This window comes from Pelophylax lessonae, assembly GCF_965119305.1.
Source record: "Pelophylax lessonae genome assembly, chromosome: 5".
Taxonomy (NCBI): Eukaryota; Metazoa; Chordata; class Amphibia; order Anura; family Ranidae; genus Pelophylax; species Pelophylax lessonae.
Window position 1 is genome coordinate 546,043,210 of NC_138772.1, and position 19,514 is coordinate 546,062,723.

Sequence of the window (19,514 nt, forward strand, 5' to 3'; positions counted from 1 at the left end):
TGATGGATAAAAAAGCAGTTTAAAAAAAAGTCAAAAATAAAGCAAGCTATTTTTGCCACAAAAAGTAATTCTGAACTTGGTAAATGTGTTTAAAATTGCAAAACATAGAACATATTAAATTAATAATAAATATTTGTTTTTTTTTTAATTAGTAAAAAATTTAAATCATGCATTTGATATACAAAAAAACACTATATCCACAAGTATACACACACTCTATATACAAAACTTAGTATATGTAAATGATATATACATCATCAGCATATAGTCTACACAACATATACATAACAATCCCTCTTCCCATCTCAGCCCTGAAACTTCCTATAAACCTAATTGAATAGATGGAGAGGGGCCCTCTGCAGTAAGGGAGGTGTCGCCCCTTAAGGTCACAGGGGCATTTACATTATAAAGCCCCGGGTGGGGATCCCAGCACTATGTATACCTGGCTGCCCCCAGACTCACAGCACACCTGACAAGCCATGGATTATTCACTACATTTCTGGGACCCCCTCTACAAGCCAGTCCATGAGCCCCACAGCATGGACAGCATCTTGGCCGACAAGGAGAACTGCCCTGGGGAGGCCAATGAAGGCCCCAAAGAGCCGGACTCTACTGATGAGCACAGCAAGAAGAACAAGAAGAAGAATTATCAACGCTACGCAAAACCACCCTACTCCTACCTGGCAATGATCGCCCTGGTCATCCAGAGCTCCCCCGAGAGGAAGCTCAAACTCTCCCAGGTAACCTACCCCCCATTATGGGGCTTCTTGGGGCTTTACTGCAGCTAAGGACAGGGGGAGGGGGTGACACTGAGACTATCTCAGAATAAGGACTTGTCAGAGGGAAATTATTTATTTTCAGCAATTTTATTTTTTAATTTAAGCCTCTGTTATATCTGCAACATACAAAACTCAGATGACCATAAGCTGAATTCCAGGAAAAACTTGTTTATTTTCCTATCAAATTTTTATATAATCTAAAGCCAAATATATTTATTTATTATTTTTCCAATTAAGTGGGTCAGATTTCTGTTGTATTTGTATGGAGCAACAAGCCTTAAACCGCCCTTACATAAATTATTCACAACAGTTCAGTTATATCACCTTTTTTTCCCCCAAACACAATATGGGAAGAAAATATAAAGAAAAAATTAAATCACATAAAGATTCAGAAAAAATACATAAGATGTTTTTTTAGTTGTTTTTATTGTTTGTATTTCTGTTGGTTATGTGATTTAATTTGTGTGTGTGTGTTTTTTTTTTTTTTTATTTCAAATTTGTGATTTCTTTTTATTTTTTTATCTTTTTTCATTTTTTTTTTGATATTGTGTTTTAAGAATAAAGTTGATAAAATTGAACAGATGTGAATAATATATTTATATGTAAGGACAGTGCAGCTAAGGCCTTCATTATTATTGCTCCTATTTAGCTTAACTGGTGATTTCTACTGAGTTTATAGAGAGGGGTGTTTTACATTTTATTATTTTTTTGCTGCCTGAGTCCCAGCTGGGGAGATTTACCTTCTCTATTTGCCCCGTGACCACCAAGTATGAAAGTGAAGGGAAAAACCAAAATATTGAGTTGTCACCAGAACGGGAATAAAAAGAAACCTTCCAATGAGGACAATTGTTCCTGTGGTAACTGTCTAACTTGGGATTTACCTTCATCTTACTTGAAGGCATAGGGAAAAAGGACATTTCCCCAATGGGACAAAGACATCATAAAAAGAACCAATCCATACTTCATCCACAATGCAAAAAGTTTTGTTTTTAGATAATCCTCACTTTCCCAGTAACTGTATGTCCTCCAAGCACATTGATGTGAAGTTCCACTTTCTTAGGGATCTTCAAGAGCAAGGTCTTCTTGAGTTACTTTATTGCCCAACCGAGGATATGACCGCAGATATCCTTACAAAGCCTCTGACCGCTGAAAGACACTCAAGGCTTACAAAGAAGATGGGTTTAATAGATTAAGCCTTAGCTGTTGAGAAGGGGTGTTGGAGATACAACAGCTTTCAGTTTAGCAGATTAACTGCTAAACTGAAAGCTGATGTATCTCTAACACTCCTGTTTGAGAATCTGATTACAATGTTAATCCAGAGGACAGTGATGTCCCCTTTCATCCCTATACAGAGGGGCTTGTCTGTTGTTATCACTGTCTGGGCTTTAAAGGAATACTTTCTGGACAGAAAACATGGAGGTTTCCAACACCAAACTTTTTCAGAAAGTGCTAGCTGCCTGCCCAATTCAATACAAGCATGCACAGAGTGTTCTGTCTTTACCTTGACATCACTTTCTACATGCTTCATTTAGAAAGTATGGTATGTCAGATGGTCTACTGGCATATTAAGGAGGTCTACAGTGAGGTCTCCTAGTAAGGGTCAAAGCCGAAAATGGAGCTAAGTATTACTCAGGGCTTTTTTTCTCAGAGAATAGGTGCAGGAACTGCTCCCTTCTGAGTCACCCCTTAACTCTGTCCCCTACCCACCCCAGAGCATCATTCCTTGGTTTCCCCTTCTGCAAAAATGGACTCCCAACATCCAGCATCAATAGACTCTCCAGCAGCATTAGGCCCCTCCCTCAACAGTAGATCCCTTCCAGCAATGATTGATTCCCTGCAACATGATACCCCACCAGCAACAACAGACTTCCCCAGCAACAATAGACCCTCTGCGCAAATAGATCCCCTCCAGCAGCAAATAGATCCCCTCCAGCAACACTAGATTCCCCAGAAGCCAGCATCAATAGACCCTCCAGCAGCCAGCAACAAAGACCCCTCCCTCAACAATAAATCCCTCCCAGCAACAACTGACCCACCAGCAGCAAAAGACCCACCGCAGCAATAATAAATCCCTATGAGCAACAGAAGATCTCCTCAGCAACAATAGACCCCCATCCTCTGCAGCAATAGATTCCCTATTAGCCAGCATCAATAGACCCTCCAGCACACCCCAGCACCCCTTGCCATTACATACATTCAGTTCTGGAGGTGCCGGAACTGCGTTCCCGCTGAAAAAAAGCCCTGGTATTACTTATATAATGTAATAGGTATTATGTATCTGGGTTTATGGTCATGCTTTTTCACGTACAACTATATTATTTTCTTGGCAGATCCTCCAAGAGATCAGCATCCTCTTCCCATTCTTCAAGGGGGATTATCAAGGCTGGAAGGACTCTGTTCGACACAACCTCTCCTCCAATGATTGCTTCAGAAAGGTAAGGATCTGGTGCTCCTGAGATGTGATGGCGGCGATGGGCTCTTAAGATTCTATTCCTGCAGGATAGTCCTCATATCACAATATAATGTGATAATAGGAGAGTGTGCTGAGCTATAATTTGGAGTCGATATTCTATCAAGTGTAATTTATGCATACATGTAATATAAATATAATAATTATTGAGATTCCTCTAGGCCAGTGGTTCTCAACGCCATGCTGTTGCTGTGGCCTCCCTCCTACTGGGCTTCCAGTCAGCTATAGATCCCTTGATCTCCCAGAGTGCCACCTAACCTCCTATAGTGGTCCACAGTAGGGATAGACTGATATGTTTTTTTCAGGGCCAGTACCGATATTTTGGTCACAACGTATGGGTATCGGCCGATATGGCCCGATATTTTGAACATTTAAAGTTTTGAAAAATAGAGACAATTTTTGACATAAATCTGTTACTGAACATGTTAATTTTTGTTTAATTTTTAATGGCTGGCTTTTTGGCACCCTGTGGTGGGTGGCTGGCTGTCTGGCACCCTGTGGTGGGTGGCTGCCTGTCTGGCACCTTGTGGTGGATGGCTGACTGGCTGGCACCCTGTGGTGGATGGCTGGCTGACTGGCACCCTGTGGTGGGTGGCTTGCTGGCACCCTGTGGTGGGTGGCTGGCTGGCACCCTGTGGTGGGTGGATGACTTGCACAGGGGCTGTGGGTGGCTGGCTGATACAGGGCCTGTGGGCGGCTGGCTGGTACAGTACCTGTGGCTGGCTGTTACAGGGTCTGTGGGTGGCTGGCTGTCTGGCACCCTGTGGTGGGTGGCTGTCTGGCACCCTATGGTGGGTGGCTGGCTGATACAGGGCCTGTGAGTGGCTGGCTGGCTGGTACAGTGCCTGTGGCTGGCAGGTACAGGGCCTGTGGGTGGCTGGCTGGCTGGCTGGTACAGGGCCTGTGGGTGGCTGGCTGGTACAGGGCCTGTGAATGTGGGTGGCTGGCTGGCACCGGGCTGCTGTGGGTGGGTGTATGGCTGTGATAAACTCCCGCGAGACTAGTCCCGACTCCAGACGAGGCTGTCCAAGGTGAGGGAGGCGGCCTAAGAAGAGAATGACGTCACAAAAATATCGGCAATATCGGCCAGTTCCGGGTCGATACCGATATATCAGGGAAAGTGCATATCGGCCGCTGATATATCGGCCTTGCCGATAATCGGTCTATCCCTAGTCCACAGTGCCCCTCAACCTTCCACAGTCACCACAGACCCCCTGAGAGCTCTCATGCCTCCAATAGTACAGTGCCACCAACCTTCAACAGTGTCCCACAGTGCCCTCCAACCTCCTACAGTATACCCCAAGCCAGCTACAGATCCCTTAATCTCCCAGAGTGCCACCCATCCTCCTACAGTGGTCCGCAGTGCCCCTCAACCTCTTACAGTCCCCCCCCCCAGATCCCATGTGAGTGCCACCAACCTCCAACAGTTTTTCACAGTGCCCTCCAACCTCCTGTGAACCCCAGCCTTACACATTGCTCTTTCAAAGCCCCCAGCCAAGTTAGAGCAGACTTGATGGCCTTGTAAGGGATGAGGTTTCTGAATGGAACTGGGGGTATCTGGCAAGGCTGAGGGTGTCTCCAGCCCTCAGCCTTGCCAGATACCCCCAGTTCCCTCCAGAAACCTCATCCCTAACAAGGCCATCAAGTCTGTTCTAACCCCCTCCAGAACCCCAATTTCTCACAACGACATCCAGCCAAATCCAAAGCCTTCAAGCATTTCAATACATATTTTGTATCCTGAAAATGTTATTGTGTGGCTATAAACTTTTTGTTTCTTTATTATTGAGACATAGAAGGTTCTGGAAGAATGTGCTGGGCCTTGGTCTCCCTTTGGTCCTTATTCTCTGGCAGCTCAGAATATTTTCTGTATCCGGTATTCTGGATTCGTTCCATTTCTGTTGGGGATCTGTCAATAGTCTATTTATATTAAATTGTATATTTATGATTATATATTGTTAATATTCTATTTATGGAGCTGCCGTGGAAATTTTCCTCACTTTTTTGGGGGGATAATTCGGCAGCTTATAAAGACCTCTAAGTGGGAGGGGAACTTCCTTTAAATTGTTCTTTTCATGTTCAATTTTTTTTTTTTAACATCAAGGTTTTTTTTTTTAGGCTAGTGTTTTTATACATCATCTCTGGCACTTTTATTTGAAATATTTGTGAACTGAGAATTGCACCATTGCAAAATACTGTGAAAGGGAAAGGAACTCCCTTTCATTATAAATAAGCCTGCAGATTCAAGGAGACTTATAATATATTTTACCCAAACATAAAAATTATTTTACAGAATTTATTTGCAGGTTCTCCTACTGTGGGCTCAGTGTCTCCAGCCCTGCTGAGTCACACAATGAGGGGTCTGGTGCCATTGGGTAATGTGTGGAATTGATTGGGTCCCAGGTGTTACAGACATTGTCCCAGGCTGACACACCCATTATGACACAGTGGAGGGAACTTCATTTGCAATCAATGTCTTCAAAGAAAAAATATATTCATGCCGGAAACCCAAAACAGAGCCAGAGAACAACTCTTGTATCTGCTCTGTATGCGTAGTCATCCTCTCCTAACATCTGTTTCACTATTCTAACTTGTGTTTTTATCCCCCATCCTTTTATCACCCCACCTTGATTCTACATCATGCATAATTATATTTTTCCATATGGTCCCTCCAAGGCATTGTCCTCTCAACCACAGGGCATTGCCACCACCCCTATTTCAAGTTTGGCCCCTTCCTTTCAGCATAGGATAGGTCAATGTCAACTCTCCCAGTGCAGAACATTGGCCTATCTCCCGATGCAGGGTATTGCTCCTCCTGCAGCGACCCATGCCCCACTATTCTCCCAGGAATTTCGGATCGCCAGAAGCACCACAGGAAGAGCAGAGACAACACCCCAACAGGTTCATTGTTATATCTATAATTCGACTTGTATACAATTTTATTACAAAAGAACACCTGCTAAAATCTAAGCACACACTTAAAAGGGGACCCAACCATTCCCAACTCTATATATAGGAAAGAGGATAGTTTTGGTTGCAGTTCTACTTTAGGTAAACCAATTTTCATTGACTCTCATGATTTCAAGACTTTCATTATTTGCTAATTTTCTACATATCTTAACCAAGTAAAATATATCAATTTTAGAAAATATGGTCAGATTTGGGGTAATTATTTTCCTGATCGTTTAAATAGGTCACAAGGTTTTGTTACCCTGACCCATAATAGATTTGTGTAAATGTGCTATGCTGGCTTACAGTATCTCACAAAAGTGAGTACACCCCTCACATTTCTGTAAATATTTTATTCTATCTTTTCATGTGACAACACTGAAGAAATTACATTTCGCTACAATGTAAAGTAGTGAGTGTACAGCTTGTATAACAGTGTAAATTTTCTGTCCCCTCAAAACAACTCTACACACAGCCATTAATGTCTAAACTGCTGGCAACAAAAGTGAGTACACCCCTAAGTTAAAATGTCAAAATTGGGCCAAATTAGCCACCCCCCCAGTGTCATGTGACTTGTAAGTGTTACAAGTTCACACACAGGTGTAGTGATGGACCGAACAACCCCCGGTTCGGTTTGCAGAAGAACATCTCGAACAGGGGAAAAGTTCTAGCGAACAATCGAACCCTATTAAAGTCTATGGGACACAAACATGAAAAATCAAAAGCAAGTTATTGCCATAAAAGGGTATGGGGACCCTGGTACTGCCCTGGGGGACATGCATCAATGCAAACATTTTTTTTAATACAATCCTTTTTAAAGGAGCTGTGATTTTAATGATGCTTAAAGTGAAAAAATAAAAATGAAAAAATCCTTTAAATATTGTGCCTGGGGTGTCCCCTTAATGTGCCTGTAAAGTGGTGCATCTGTAGGATGTATGGAGCCTGCTGCAGCAATACTGACATTTCTAAAGGAAATAATGTAACTTAATCTTGCTTGCGGCTGTAATGTATTGTCGGCTCCCTGCAATACAGAAAAAAAAAATGAAAAAAAAAAAAAATGGCGTAGGCCCCCCCCCCCCCAGTCCATAAAAGGCCCTTCGGGTCTGGTATGGATTTTATGGGAACCCCACTTCAAAATTTAAAAAAAAAGGGTCCCCCAAGCGTTTTTTTACCCTTTTTAATTTACATTTTCTTTTTACAAATACTTTTTTAAATTCAGCTCTCTGCAGGGAAGCCTTAGCAACCTATTGGCTGTGCGCTTGGCGGGCGAACATCCCGCTAAGTGCCAAAAAATTTCAGGTGTTAGGCTAGTACCTGAATGGGCGATGTTTAGGCCAAATTTATGCTTGGCTCAAACCGTTCACCTATCCCTAGTGGTGACTGAACACTGTAACCCCTAACAGTTACTCTTGCTGGGCGCAGGAACAGGCCCTGCTGTTAAAAATTAGAAACAAACATTGAAATTACATGTACTTGTCATACAGGTGCATAAAAATTGGGCCTTGGGTGTTGGTGGTGCCTAAACACTGTACCCCCTCACAGTTACTCTTGCTGGGCACAGGAAAGGTCCCTGCTGTTAAAAATTAGAAACAAACATTGAAATGACATGCACCTGTCATACAGGTGCAGAAAAATTGGGCCTTGGGTGTTGGTGGTACCATAAACCAAAATCATTGTTGGAAGCTAGCATAATCAAGATTCAGGAATAGGATATGCAGCATAGGCAGTCTCCAAGGGATCCCAGATCCCTAGTAAATTCAATCAGTTACATCAACATCAAGGTCTTGATAGCTGCTGTTGATCCAGGACTGATACATTTTGGTAAAAGTCAGCCGGTCAACGGAGTGTATGGACAGACACACTCTTTTATCCATCACAAAACCTCCAGCAGCACTGAATGTCCATTCGGAAAGCAGGCTGGAAGCAGGACAGGCCAGTAGTCTGATTACATTTTGAGCAAGTTCTGGCCAGTGGTCCATCTTCAAGTCCCAGTAACCCAGTGGATACTCAGTTGGAAAGGTCTCCAAGTCTGTTCTTGCCCCTAGATAATCCTGCACCATATGCTGCAAACGCTGACTATAGTTGCTTAAACCTAAAATCCCTGGGCACTGAGGACTAAAGAATTATTTAAAGGTATCGGCCAGCCAGCCACCTTCTCCACCGCTCCTCCTTTGACCGAACGAAGCCTCAGAAACACATTGTCAAGGAAATGGTAACTTCCCAGTGTCTGGAAAGGTGTTACACAAAATTTTCTTCAAGGTGTCCTCAAGATGCTTTATCCTCTGCTCCCTCTGCGAAGGCAGGATGAGCTCTGCAACTTTACCCTTGTAATGTGGATCAAGAAGGGTTTCCAACCAGTAATGATCCCTCTCCTTGATTGCATGAATCCTTGGGTCCTTTTGCAGGTTTTGCAGCATCAGGGAGTCCATGCAGCATAAGTTTGCGGAGGCATTCGATTCTGAGTCCTCTGGGTCACTAAGGATGACAGTGTTAGGAGCAACCTCTCCCCTCTCCCCAGCCACGTACAACACTGGGGGTTTCTGGGGAATGCAAACCAATCCCTTGAAGACTGCTGTATGCTAACCTCTACTTCCATGCTGCCACAATCCTCCTCCTCCCCCTTATCCTCCTGTGTGTTTTGTGGCCCCCCCAGGAATGTTATCTGCATAAAGGGGCCTTGTAAAGAAAGGAAGTCCTCCTCTTCCTCCCGCTGTTCTGCCTCAAATGCCCTGTCTATGAGCGTGTGCTCCAGCAGGAAGACTAGAGGGACAGTGTTACTTATGCATGCATCGTCGTGGCTCACCATCCTTGTGGCCTCCTCAAATGGTGACAGAACAGTTTATGCCACTTGCATGATGAAAAGAAGCCCTAGCTCCCTTGAGCCTGTCCTTCTGCCATACTCACACAGGTACTCATTGATGGCCCTCTGGTGCGCATGTCACAAATGAGGCGGTGGGTAGGCAGGTTGAATTCCCGTTGGATGATGTCCCTGTCCCGGTCAGCGGGTGGAGAGAAGGTTGGTGCCATTGTCGCATACAACCATTCTTCGCGCAAGCTGCTGTGGCATCAAACACCTCTGTGCCTGCCCCTGCATAGCTGACAGAATCTCTGCCCCGGTGTTGCTCCTGTCCCGTAGACAGACCAACTGAAGCACTACATGACATCTTTTAGCCTGACTGCTTGCATAGCCCCTTGAATGCTTAGGGAGCACATGGCCGTCTTTCCGGATGGGCACGCTGGGAAGTTGCCCTGGGGCCCCACTTGCCCGGGGGCCCCATGCAGGGTGGCAATTTCCCCCGATCTGCCCCCCCAGATTAATTTACCTGGTGGCCTAGCCCCGAGACCAGTTTGTTCCTCCGCCAGCCGCTTTAGTCTGTGCTACACTGGTTGCTAGGATGGCCAGCCGACTGACGTCTAGCAAGCAGTGACGTCCTGAGGATGAAAGCAAGGCCGAGGAGAGGACCCAGCATGCAGAGAAGGACAAGGAAGATCCTCCTCCGCGCCTACAACAGAATGTTGTCTCCCAGCTTTTTCATACACCCACTGAGCCACCCCAGACCACGAGTCATACGCTACAAAAAAAAAAAATACAATGTATAAAACATCACTCAATACAAGGCTGACCGCTCTGTTATATGCATTTCTTCTTCAATGCTGGAGCTGAAATGTTTGCTTGTTCATGGTAGAGTGGTTGTAGGACATAACTTAGCCCTTGCTAACTGGGAGTTTATGAAGGACGTGTTGTGGAACTACAAATTCCATATACAATTTCCATCACTTACCCTCCCTGCATTCCTTTTCCCACCTACCAGTTATTCGTCATCTCTCCTTCCCCTCTCTACAGATCCCCTGCTTCCTTTCTGCCCCCTCCCAACTTCTCTCTCTCTCTCTCTCTCACTCACGCTCTCTCCTTATCTCTCTCTCTCTCTCTATCTCTCTGATAAACCATTGATAAGTTGGATGGAGGTAATATATCATCCACTATCCTCATCTTCGCACTGCACAACATAAAACCATAACACTAGACTCATGAGCTGTGGCTATATTGTTCTCTCCCTCCAGCCCTCTTTCTTCATCCCTTTTTTTCTCTCTCTCCATCCCTGTTTCTTTCTCTCTCTTTCTCCCTCCCTCTCCCTTTTTCTCTCCCTCCATCCCTCTTTCTTTTTCTCTCCCTCCCTCCATCCCTCTTTCTTTTTCTCTCTCTCCATCCCTCTTTCTTTCTTTCTTTCTTTCTTTCTTTCTTTCTTTCTTTCTTTCTTTCTTTCTTTCTTTCTTTCTTTCTTTCTTTCTTTCTTTCTTACTCTTCCCTCTCTCTCCATACCTCTTTCTTTCTCTCTCCCTTCATCCCTCTTTTTATCTCCCTCTGGCCCTCTTCCTTCATCTCTTTTTTTTTTCTCGTTCTCTCTCTGTCTCCCCCCATCCCTCTTTCTTTTTATCTCCCTTCTTCCCTTTTTTTCTTTCTCTTTCTCTCTCTCCATACCTATTTCTTTCTCTCTCTTGCCCTCCATCTCTCTTTCTTTTTCTCTCCCTCCACCCCTCTATCCCTCGTTCTCTCTCTCTTGCCCTCCATCCCTCTTTCTGTTTTCTCTCTCTCTCTCTCCATTCATCCCTCCATCCACCTTCTTTCTTTCTCACTCCATCGCTCCGAATTATCGCAAATTTAATAAATAATTCATAGTGCTTTCATACTGCTCCATTTCAGTCTGTAATTTCTTGTTTTTTAAGCTCGTGTTATATTGTCCAAACGTTGTGTTAATGGTTAAACACTGATTTTGCTGGAGGTAACAATAAATATCGCCTTATCGATCATTTGCATTTTTATTCTCGTGGGTGATTGTGTCGGCAGGGCCACAGTGCACTGCATTGCCCGGGGGCCTATAATGCTCTTAAGATGGCACTGAGGGAGCACTGATGGTTCAGAGGACAATTCAGCAGAAGAGGCCATAGAGGAAGAAGAAGAGGGAGGGGGTGGAGCAGACAGATGTGGCAGAATCACCACCAATGTTTTGGAGGCGTGGTGGCGGAACAAGCTCCAGCACTGAACCCTGTCCTGCATCCTTCCCAGCTGCCAGCAGAGTTACCCAGTGCGCCGTGAACTAAATGTAACGTCTCTGATACAATCTCATACAACCAATTCACCCAAGCGCTTACTCCGATGGGGATGACAGGCGTGCTGCTCTCCTCAGGTAGGGAACTCTAAACATAGGTCAAAAATACCAAAGACATGTGCCTTTGTTTTGGAGCTCTGAGGAAGGGAGCTTGACTCCCGAAATGCGGTAGCGGTCCTATTCACAGAGACATGTTCCATTCCACATGTGGTGGATTCTTGATATGCGATTTTGTTCTTCATGTCTGTGAGTATGTCTTTGGCATTTTATTAAAATGTTTAAAGGTGTTCACGGGTAATGCACTAGGTGTTTGAGCCTCCTTTTTTCTTTCATGTCTCTGACCATGCCTATAATGTTAACCTTCCTGCTGACCACTCTGTCCAACGAGGCCACAACATTGCCTTCCACATGATGGTAGAGAGTTGGAATGGCCTTACGTGAAAAGACGTTTATTTTTGGAACCTTCCACTGGGGTACAGAACATTCTGCAAATTCACAGAGTCTACCAGATGAAAAGGCAGCAGTTGCAGTGCAAGCAATTTAGCCAAGCTAGCATTTAGACGCTAAGCATGAGGATGGCTGGGACAGTACTTTTTTTTAATGGTTCAGCAACTGGGGTAGCAAGTACCTGTAGCACCCATTGCTATACCATCAATCCTCTCAGTGCAGGTTTTTGAGAGGACTTGAGGTATAGTAGGGGTAGAGATCCCAGATGAGGATAAAGGAGAAATCTACATTATGATATGGGTCTTTCAGGTGCTGTTGCCAACGGACTGCATGACTGCATGGCAGGTCGTCATATATCTTGTCAAGCATGTGGTGCCCAAGCGGGTGGTGTTCTGGCCATGCTTGATACGCTTCAGACAGAGATTGCAAACAGCAGTGCTGCGGTCTGCTGCACATGTGTTGAAAAAAGCCCACACCAATGAACTTTTGGAAGTCGGCAGGGGGCTGGCAGCGCCCTGCACCTGTGGAGCTCTGTGGTGTGATGCAATAGGGTGGCTGACCTTAAGCTTGCCCCTGGAGGACATACTGCCTCGTTGGAGTTGTTCTGCCTCCTCCTGCTCCTCCTCCCTTTCCTTCTCTATTCTCTGAGGCACCCAAGTACAGTCAGTGACCTCATCATCCCCTCCCTTCTCGTCACTGGAGCAAACTTGGCAGTATGCTGCAGCTTTTGGAACATGAATACTAGTTTCTTGTCCGCCATTGTCACCCCCTCTCTCTAGGGTCACGTTATTCCCTTCCTCAACCTGGGAACCAACATCACAACATTCAAATTGCTGCGCATACTCCAGTATCATGTAACTAACTGACACTATGATCAAGTAATTCAGGTGACTTTTCCGTGCATGATGATGAGGTTACAGAAGGAGTAGCTTTGGCAAGGAGCCTGTGGAATAGGCCGTGCGGAGACACAGCTGTCAGGTCCCGCTGTTCTCTATGGGGGAATTGGATGGGAACGGACCGTCTGTCCGTTCTCATCCGATCCCATCTGATCTGATCCACTGGACGGATGGAAAATAGGGTTTCCATCCATCCAGATTTTGACGGATCGGATTGGATGTCAGCAGACATGTATCCGGGGACATCCGATGCCCCATAGAGATACATGGGGCATCCATTCAGATCCGCCAAAAAAAAAAACGGACAGGCGGATCTGAACGGTCCGCCTGTGTGAAAGGGGCCCAGCACTGAAAAAAAGGACAAGCGTGCTCCGCCCACAGAGGATGTGACCGCCACTTTCACTGTGGATACAGAGGCTGCTTGCCCTCTTTTAGTGGCCTATGAGTGTCTGCCTCTCCTTGTTGGCCTTTCGGACATGATGGGGATTTTTGGAGGGGTTTTTATAACTTTTTATTACAGAATGTGGGATGGAAATATGATGCTTGGGTGCAATACAAACTGTTTTATTATTCTTTTTTATTTTTTGGGGGGGATTTCTATAATTTTTTAATATAGAGTGTGGGAAAGGGAATATGGTGCTTGGGTGCAATACTTTTGTTTTTGGTGAACTGTAAACCGTTTTATTATATATATTTTTTTTATATAAAGAAAAACTTAATAAAGTAAAAAAAAAGAAAACCCCTGCTGATGCAGAAGGAATAGCACCTGTGACACAAAAGTGGGGACAGCAATTATGTCCTAAATAAAATTACTGAGCAAGGGTTAGTCCTCATCAATACCCCTTTTAAATGGTGCCACATCCCTGGGTACAAAATAACAAAAAAGATTGATGTCCCCTGAGGGTTAGTTCTGCATGAGCAGTGAGTTTTTTTTGTGGCGCATTAGCGGTAATTTTATTTAGGACATAATTGCTGCCCCCCTTTTGTGTCGCAGGTGCTATTACTTGTGCATCAACAGTGATTTTTTTGTGGCGTAGAAGCAGTAATTTTATTTAGGGCATAATTGCTCTCCCCCTTTTGTGTCGCAGGTGCTATTACTTGTGCGTCAGCAGTGATTTTTTTTGTGGCACAGGATCAGTAATTTTGTTTAGTAAAAAAGATTGGTATCCCCTGAGGGTTTGGGACTTTTCAGGCACTCAAGACAGAAACAATATAGTAAAAACAGAAATAATTTAAATTTTTATTTAACACATAAATACATATAATGGTGAAATAGTAAAAAAAGGCAAACAGTTCAAACAAAAAAAGCAAAGCACAGATACGTGTGTAGCAGATGCAGCAACAGAGTACCCAACGCGTTTCAAAGCTGAGGTGCGCTTCTTCTTCAGGGGTGTAATTCTGAATGCTGCAGACACTTTTCTACAACAAGGTGATACAGAATATATCATTAGTATACAGATTCCACAACATCGTATAGTGTATGAACAATATCACATTCAGGAACACTCACATCATCTGTGTTTTCCTTTGGGTTCCTGTTTGCTGAGTGTTAAAAACAACTAGTTCCAAGTCCTGCCTGTCAGGTTCAGATAAGGTGAGGAGTCACTCGATGTTATTCTCCCATATGTATTGCTGACAAAGGTTTGGATTTTACAGCCCATACACTGCAAGCAGCTGGAGTCCACAAAAAGGGGGGGGGGGGACTCTGATGGAGGATGATATAGGAGTATAGTCCTATTAAAAAAAGTTTTAGATCAGAGACTCTACTTAAAATGGATGTAATGGCTCTATATATAAGGTCAGAGGGAGAGGGGTGCTTAAGGTGGCTTAGATGAAGACAGCAAAAGAATATTATAAAGTCATTGCTGTAAGAAAGGTCCAAGTACCACTACCCAGATAGAGAGTGAGAGAGAGAGAGAGCCTCCGGTGCAAGGTGAGTATATCAAAAAGTCCAACGGAAAAGTAAGAAACCTGTTCCTATTGTAGTGTATGGGCTGTAGAATCCAAACCTTTGTCTGCAATACATATGGGAGAATAACATCTTTCATCAAGTGAATCCTCACCTCATCCTCACCTTATCTGAACCTGACAGGCAGGACTTGGAACTAGTTGTTTTTAACATTCAGCAAACAGGAACCCAAATGAAAACACAGATGATGTGAGTGATATTGTTCATACACTATACAATGTTGTGGAATCTGTATACTAATGATATATTCTGAAGAACAAGCGCACGTCAGCTTCGAAACGCGTTGGATACTCTGTTGCTGCATCTGCTACACACGTATCTGTGCTTTGCTTTTTATGTTTGAACTGTTTGCCTTTTTACTATTTCACCATTATATGTATTTATATGTTAAATAAGCATTTAAATGATTTATATTTTCACTATATTGTTTCTGTCTTGAGTGCCAATCTTTTTTGCTAAATAAAATTACTGACGCTGCGCCACAAAAAAATCACTGCTGACGCACAAGTAATAGCACCTGTGACACAAAAGGGGGGACAGCAATTATGCCCTAAATAAAATTACTAATGCTGCGCCACAAGAAAAAAAAATCACTGCTGATGCACATTTAATAGCACCTGCGACACAAAGGGGGGGGGGGGGGGGGCAGCAATTATGCCCTGAATAAAATTACTGCTTCTACACCACAAACAAAAATCACTGCTGACGCACAAGTAATAGCACCTGCGACACAAAAGGGGGGACAGCAATTATGCCCTAAATAAAATTACTAATGCTGCGCCACAAGAAAAAAAAAATCACTGCTGATGCACAAGTTATAGCACCTGCGACACAAAGGGGGCGGGGGGGACAGCAATTGTGCCCTAAATAAAATTATAATAATAATATAATAAATTGTGAGTCGCTATGATTCATTCCATGGTGTGCCTTAGAAAGTCCAGTCTTGTGTCTTTGTGCAGAATAAGCTGTGAATTGGATTTTTAGCCCACAGCTCTCCACAATTCCTTTTTCCTCGTAATTTTGGATGATGGCACGTGTTGGGTAGTTCATTTTCTCCAGTACCAAAATAAAATTACTGCTTCTACGCCACAAAAAAAAGTCCCTGCTGATGCACAAGTAATAGCACCTGCTACACAAAAAGGGGGACAGCAATTATGCCCTAAATAAAATTACTGCTTCTACGCCACAAAAAAAATCACTGCTGACGCACAAGTAATAGCACCTGTGACACAAAACAAAAGGGGACAGCAATTATGCCCTAAATAAAATTTCTGATGCTGCGCCCAAAAAAAAAAAAATCATTGCTGATGCACATGCAATAGCACCTGCGACACAAAAGGGGGGACAGCAATTATGCCCTAAATAAAATTACTGCTTCTACGCCACAAAAAAAATCACTTCTGACGCACAAGTTATAGCACCTGCGACACAAAAGGGGGGGCAGCAATTATGCCCTAAATAAAATTACTGCTTCTACGCCACAAAAAAAAATCACTGCTGACGCACATGTAATAGCACCTGCGACACAAAAGGGGGGCAGCAATTATGCCCTAAATAAAATTACTGCTTCTATACCATTAAAAAAAATCACTGCTGACGCACAAGTAATAGCACCTGTGACGCAAAACAAAGGGGGACAGCAATTATGCCCTAAATAAAATAACTGATGCTGCGCCAAAAAAAAAAAAATCACTGCTGACGCACAAGTAATAGCACCTGCGACACAAAAGGGGGGGGCAGCAATTATGTCCTAAATAAAATTACTGATGCTGCACCACAAAAAAAACCCTGCTGACACAGAACTAATAGCACCTGCAACACAGAAAGGGGAGTACTAATGTTGCAGCAACAGAACCCTGCCTTTGGCCAATCATGGCTCTGACAGGACATTGTGCTGTGATTGTCTGAAGCATACAGGTCAGGTGCATGCTTTGGCCAATCACAATCACTTAATGCACGGCAATCGCGCAGTGCATTATAGGTCGCTCATCGGCGGACGGACTTCCCGCCAAGTGCCACATTTGTTTGTGTGTTCAGCGAACACACGAACACCCAAAGTTCGTCGAACTTACGTTGGACTCGAACATTCAGCCCATCCTTACTCTGATGCGAATGGGGAGCAGGTGTGTTAAATTTGGTGTTATCGCTCTCACTATCTCATACTGATCAGTGGAAGTTCAACATGGCACCTCATGGCAAAGAACTCTCTGAGGTTCTGAAAAAAAGAATTGTTACTTTACACGAAGATGGCCTAGGCTATAGGAAGACCCTGAAACTGAGCTGCAGCATGGTGGCCAAGACCATACAGCGGTTTACCAGGACAGGTTCCACTCAGAACAATCCTCCCCATGGTCAACCAAAGAAGTTGAGTGCACGTGCTCAGCGTCATATCCAAAGAGGTTGTCTTTGGGAAATAGATATATGAGTGCTGCCAGCATTGCTGCAGATGTTAAAGGGGAGGGGGGGAGTCAGCCTGTCAGTGCTCGGATCATATGCACTGCTGCATTAAATTGGTCTGCATGGCTGTAATCCCAGAAGGAAGCTTCTTCTAAAGATGATGCAGAAGAAAGCCTGCAAACAGTTTGCTGAAGACAAGCAGACTAAGGACATGGATTACTGGAACCATCTCCTGTGGTCTGATGAGACCAAGATAAACTTATTTGGTTCAGATGGTGTCAAAAGTGTTTGGCGGCCAGTGTTGGGGTAGTTACTCAAAAAATTTAATTAGTTACTAGTTACTTCTGTAAATTGTAATGATATTACTTTACTAGTTACTACATTTGAAAAGTAACTTCACTACTTATTACTTTACTTTCCTCTTTCTTAATTGACCGTGTAGAAGAAGATACATGACACTCTTTCTGCATAGAGTTTATTGTATAAACACAGGCTTTGGGAAACATGAGAACAAAACCTGAAAAAACAGAATAAAACATAAAGTGCAACAAAAAGTCATAAACTTCATCCCTCTCTATTCTTCCAAATAACGATTGTATCGCACGGCTTGGGTAACGCAGGAAAGCGCATTCCTATAGCCTAGTAAAGTAGTGTAGTTACCTCCTATAGCCTAGCAAAGTAGTGTAGTTACCAATATTAGTATTGTAACTAGTTACTTACTTAGTTACCAAAAAAAGTAATGTAGTTACTGTAATTAGTTACTTTGTAACTAGTTACCCCCAACACTGTTGGCGGCAACCAGGTGAGGAGTACAAAGACAAGTGTGTCTTGCCTACAGCCAAGCATGGTGGTGGGAGTGTCCTGGTCTGGGGCTGCATGAGTGCTGCCGGCACTGGGGAGCTACAGTTCATTGAGGGAACCATGAATGCCAACATGTACTGTGACATACTAAAGCAGAGCATTATCTCCTCCCTTCAGAGACTGGGCCCCAGGGCAGTATTCAAACATGATAATGACCCCAAACACACCTCCAAGATGACTACTGCTTTGCTAAAGAAGCTGAGGGTAAAGGTGATGGACTGACCAAGCATGTCTCCAGACCTAAACCCTATTGAGCATCTGTGGGGCATCCTCAAATGGAAGGTGGAGGAGCTCAAGATCTCTAACATCTACCAGCTCTGTGATGTCATCATGGAGGAGTGGAAGAGGACTCCAGTAGCAACCTGTGAAGCTCTGGTGAACTCCGTGCCCAAGAGGGTTACGGCAGTGCTGGAAAATAATTGTGGCCACACAAAATATTGACACTTTGGGCCCAATTTAAACATTTTTACTTAGAGGTGTACTTACTTTTGTTGCCAGCGGTTTAGACATTATTGGCTGTGTGTTGAGTTATTTTGAGGGGACAGCAAATTTACACTGTTATACAAGCTGTACACTCACTACTTTACATTGTAGCAAAGTATCATTTCTTCAGTGTTGTCACATGAAAAGATATTCTAAAATATTTACAAAAATGTGAGGGGTGTTTTCACTTTTGGGAGATACTGTACACCTCTAATGTCTTCTTCCTCTTTGCAGGTCCTTAAAGATCCCCTGAAGCCGCAGGCTAAAGGGAACTACTGGACAGTGGATGTGAGCCGGATTCCCTCCGACGCCATGAAGCTGCAGAATACGGCGGTCACCCATCAGGAAGCTTACCCTCATGACCTGGCTCCTTATATCCTGCATGGACAGCCCTACAGACCTTTCAGTTTTCAAAACCATCATCGTTCAAAAGAAAATACTGAGGTTGGAGCAGAAGCAAAGGCTCAGCCTCCATTACCAGCCCAGTCCCCAAGTGTAGATCCTGCCACAATCTTCCCAATGATCTTATGGAACCTTCCAACCTCATACTCAAAATGCGTGGCCCCTAATGTGGTGGCCCCTCCCAGCATACACCCTCTCCTGCTTTACTCCAACTTCCCCTCACTCTCTCTTTATAACTACATGCCTTCCCCATACTCAAGCTCCACTTATGCGGAGCAGAGGGATATCTACCCTCCCAGTAGGACACCTCAAATGCCACCCTCACCTAGACCCTCTGAAGCCAGAAATTCTCTGTCAAAATTCCCTCCCAATAAAACGATCTTTGATATCCCTGTATATCCTTCACCCGGGGTCTTCATGCCTCCTCAAAAAATGTATGGGCAGCATTTATCTCAGGGTGGGGCATATGGGCAGCAGTTATCTCAGGGTGGCGCATATGGGCAGCCTTTATCTCCGGATGGGGCGTACCCAGGGTACAGACCCAATGGTTACTGACCGGCCAGACGTTGAGACAAGGCTGGTTTTGAGCTGTTCACTTCTTCCCAAGGACTAGCTGCACTTGAAGCCTTACCCGATGATGTTGGCACCCAACACGGCATGTGGCCCAGCCGAGGTGGCCCCAAACATGACACACGGTCCAAAGGCATTGGACCACATGTATATATCACAATATCAAAATCATTTTGTACCTTGTTT

At 44.1% G+C, this 19,514-nt stretch overlaps 1 protein-coding gene across 1 annotated transcript; it reads left to right on the forward strand.

The window, feature by feature from the left end:
* Window positions 1-277: 277 nt before the first annotated feature.
* On the forward strand, window positions 278-19,313 carry LOC309556588 (forkhead activin signal transducer 3-like; the record flags this gene model as incomplete). Its single annotated transcript, XM_082259028.1, has 3 exons — window positions 278-740; window positions 3,110-3,214; window positions 18,591-19,313. The coding sequence occupies exons 1-3, from the start codon at window positions 480-482 to the stop codon at window positions 19,311-19,313; spliced, it is 1,089 nt and encodes a 362-aa protein (XP_082115154.1). The 5' UTR covers window positions 278-479.
* Window positions 19,314-19,514: the final 201 nt, after the last annotated feature.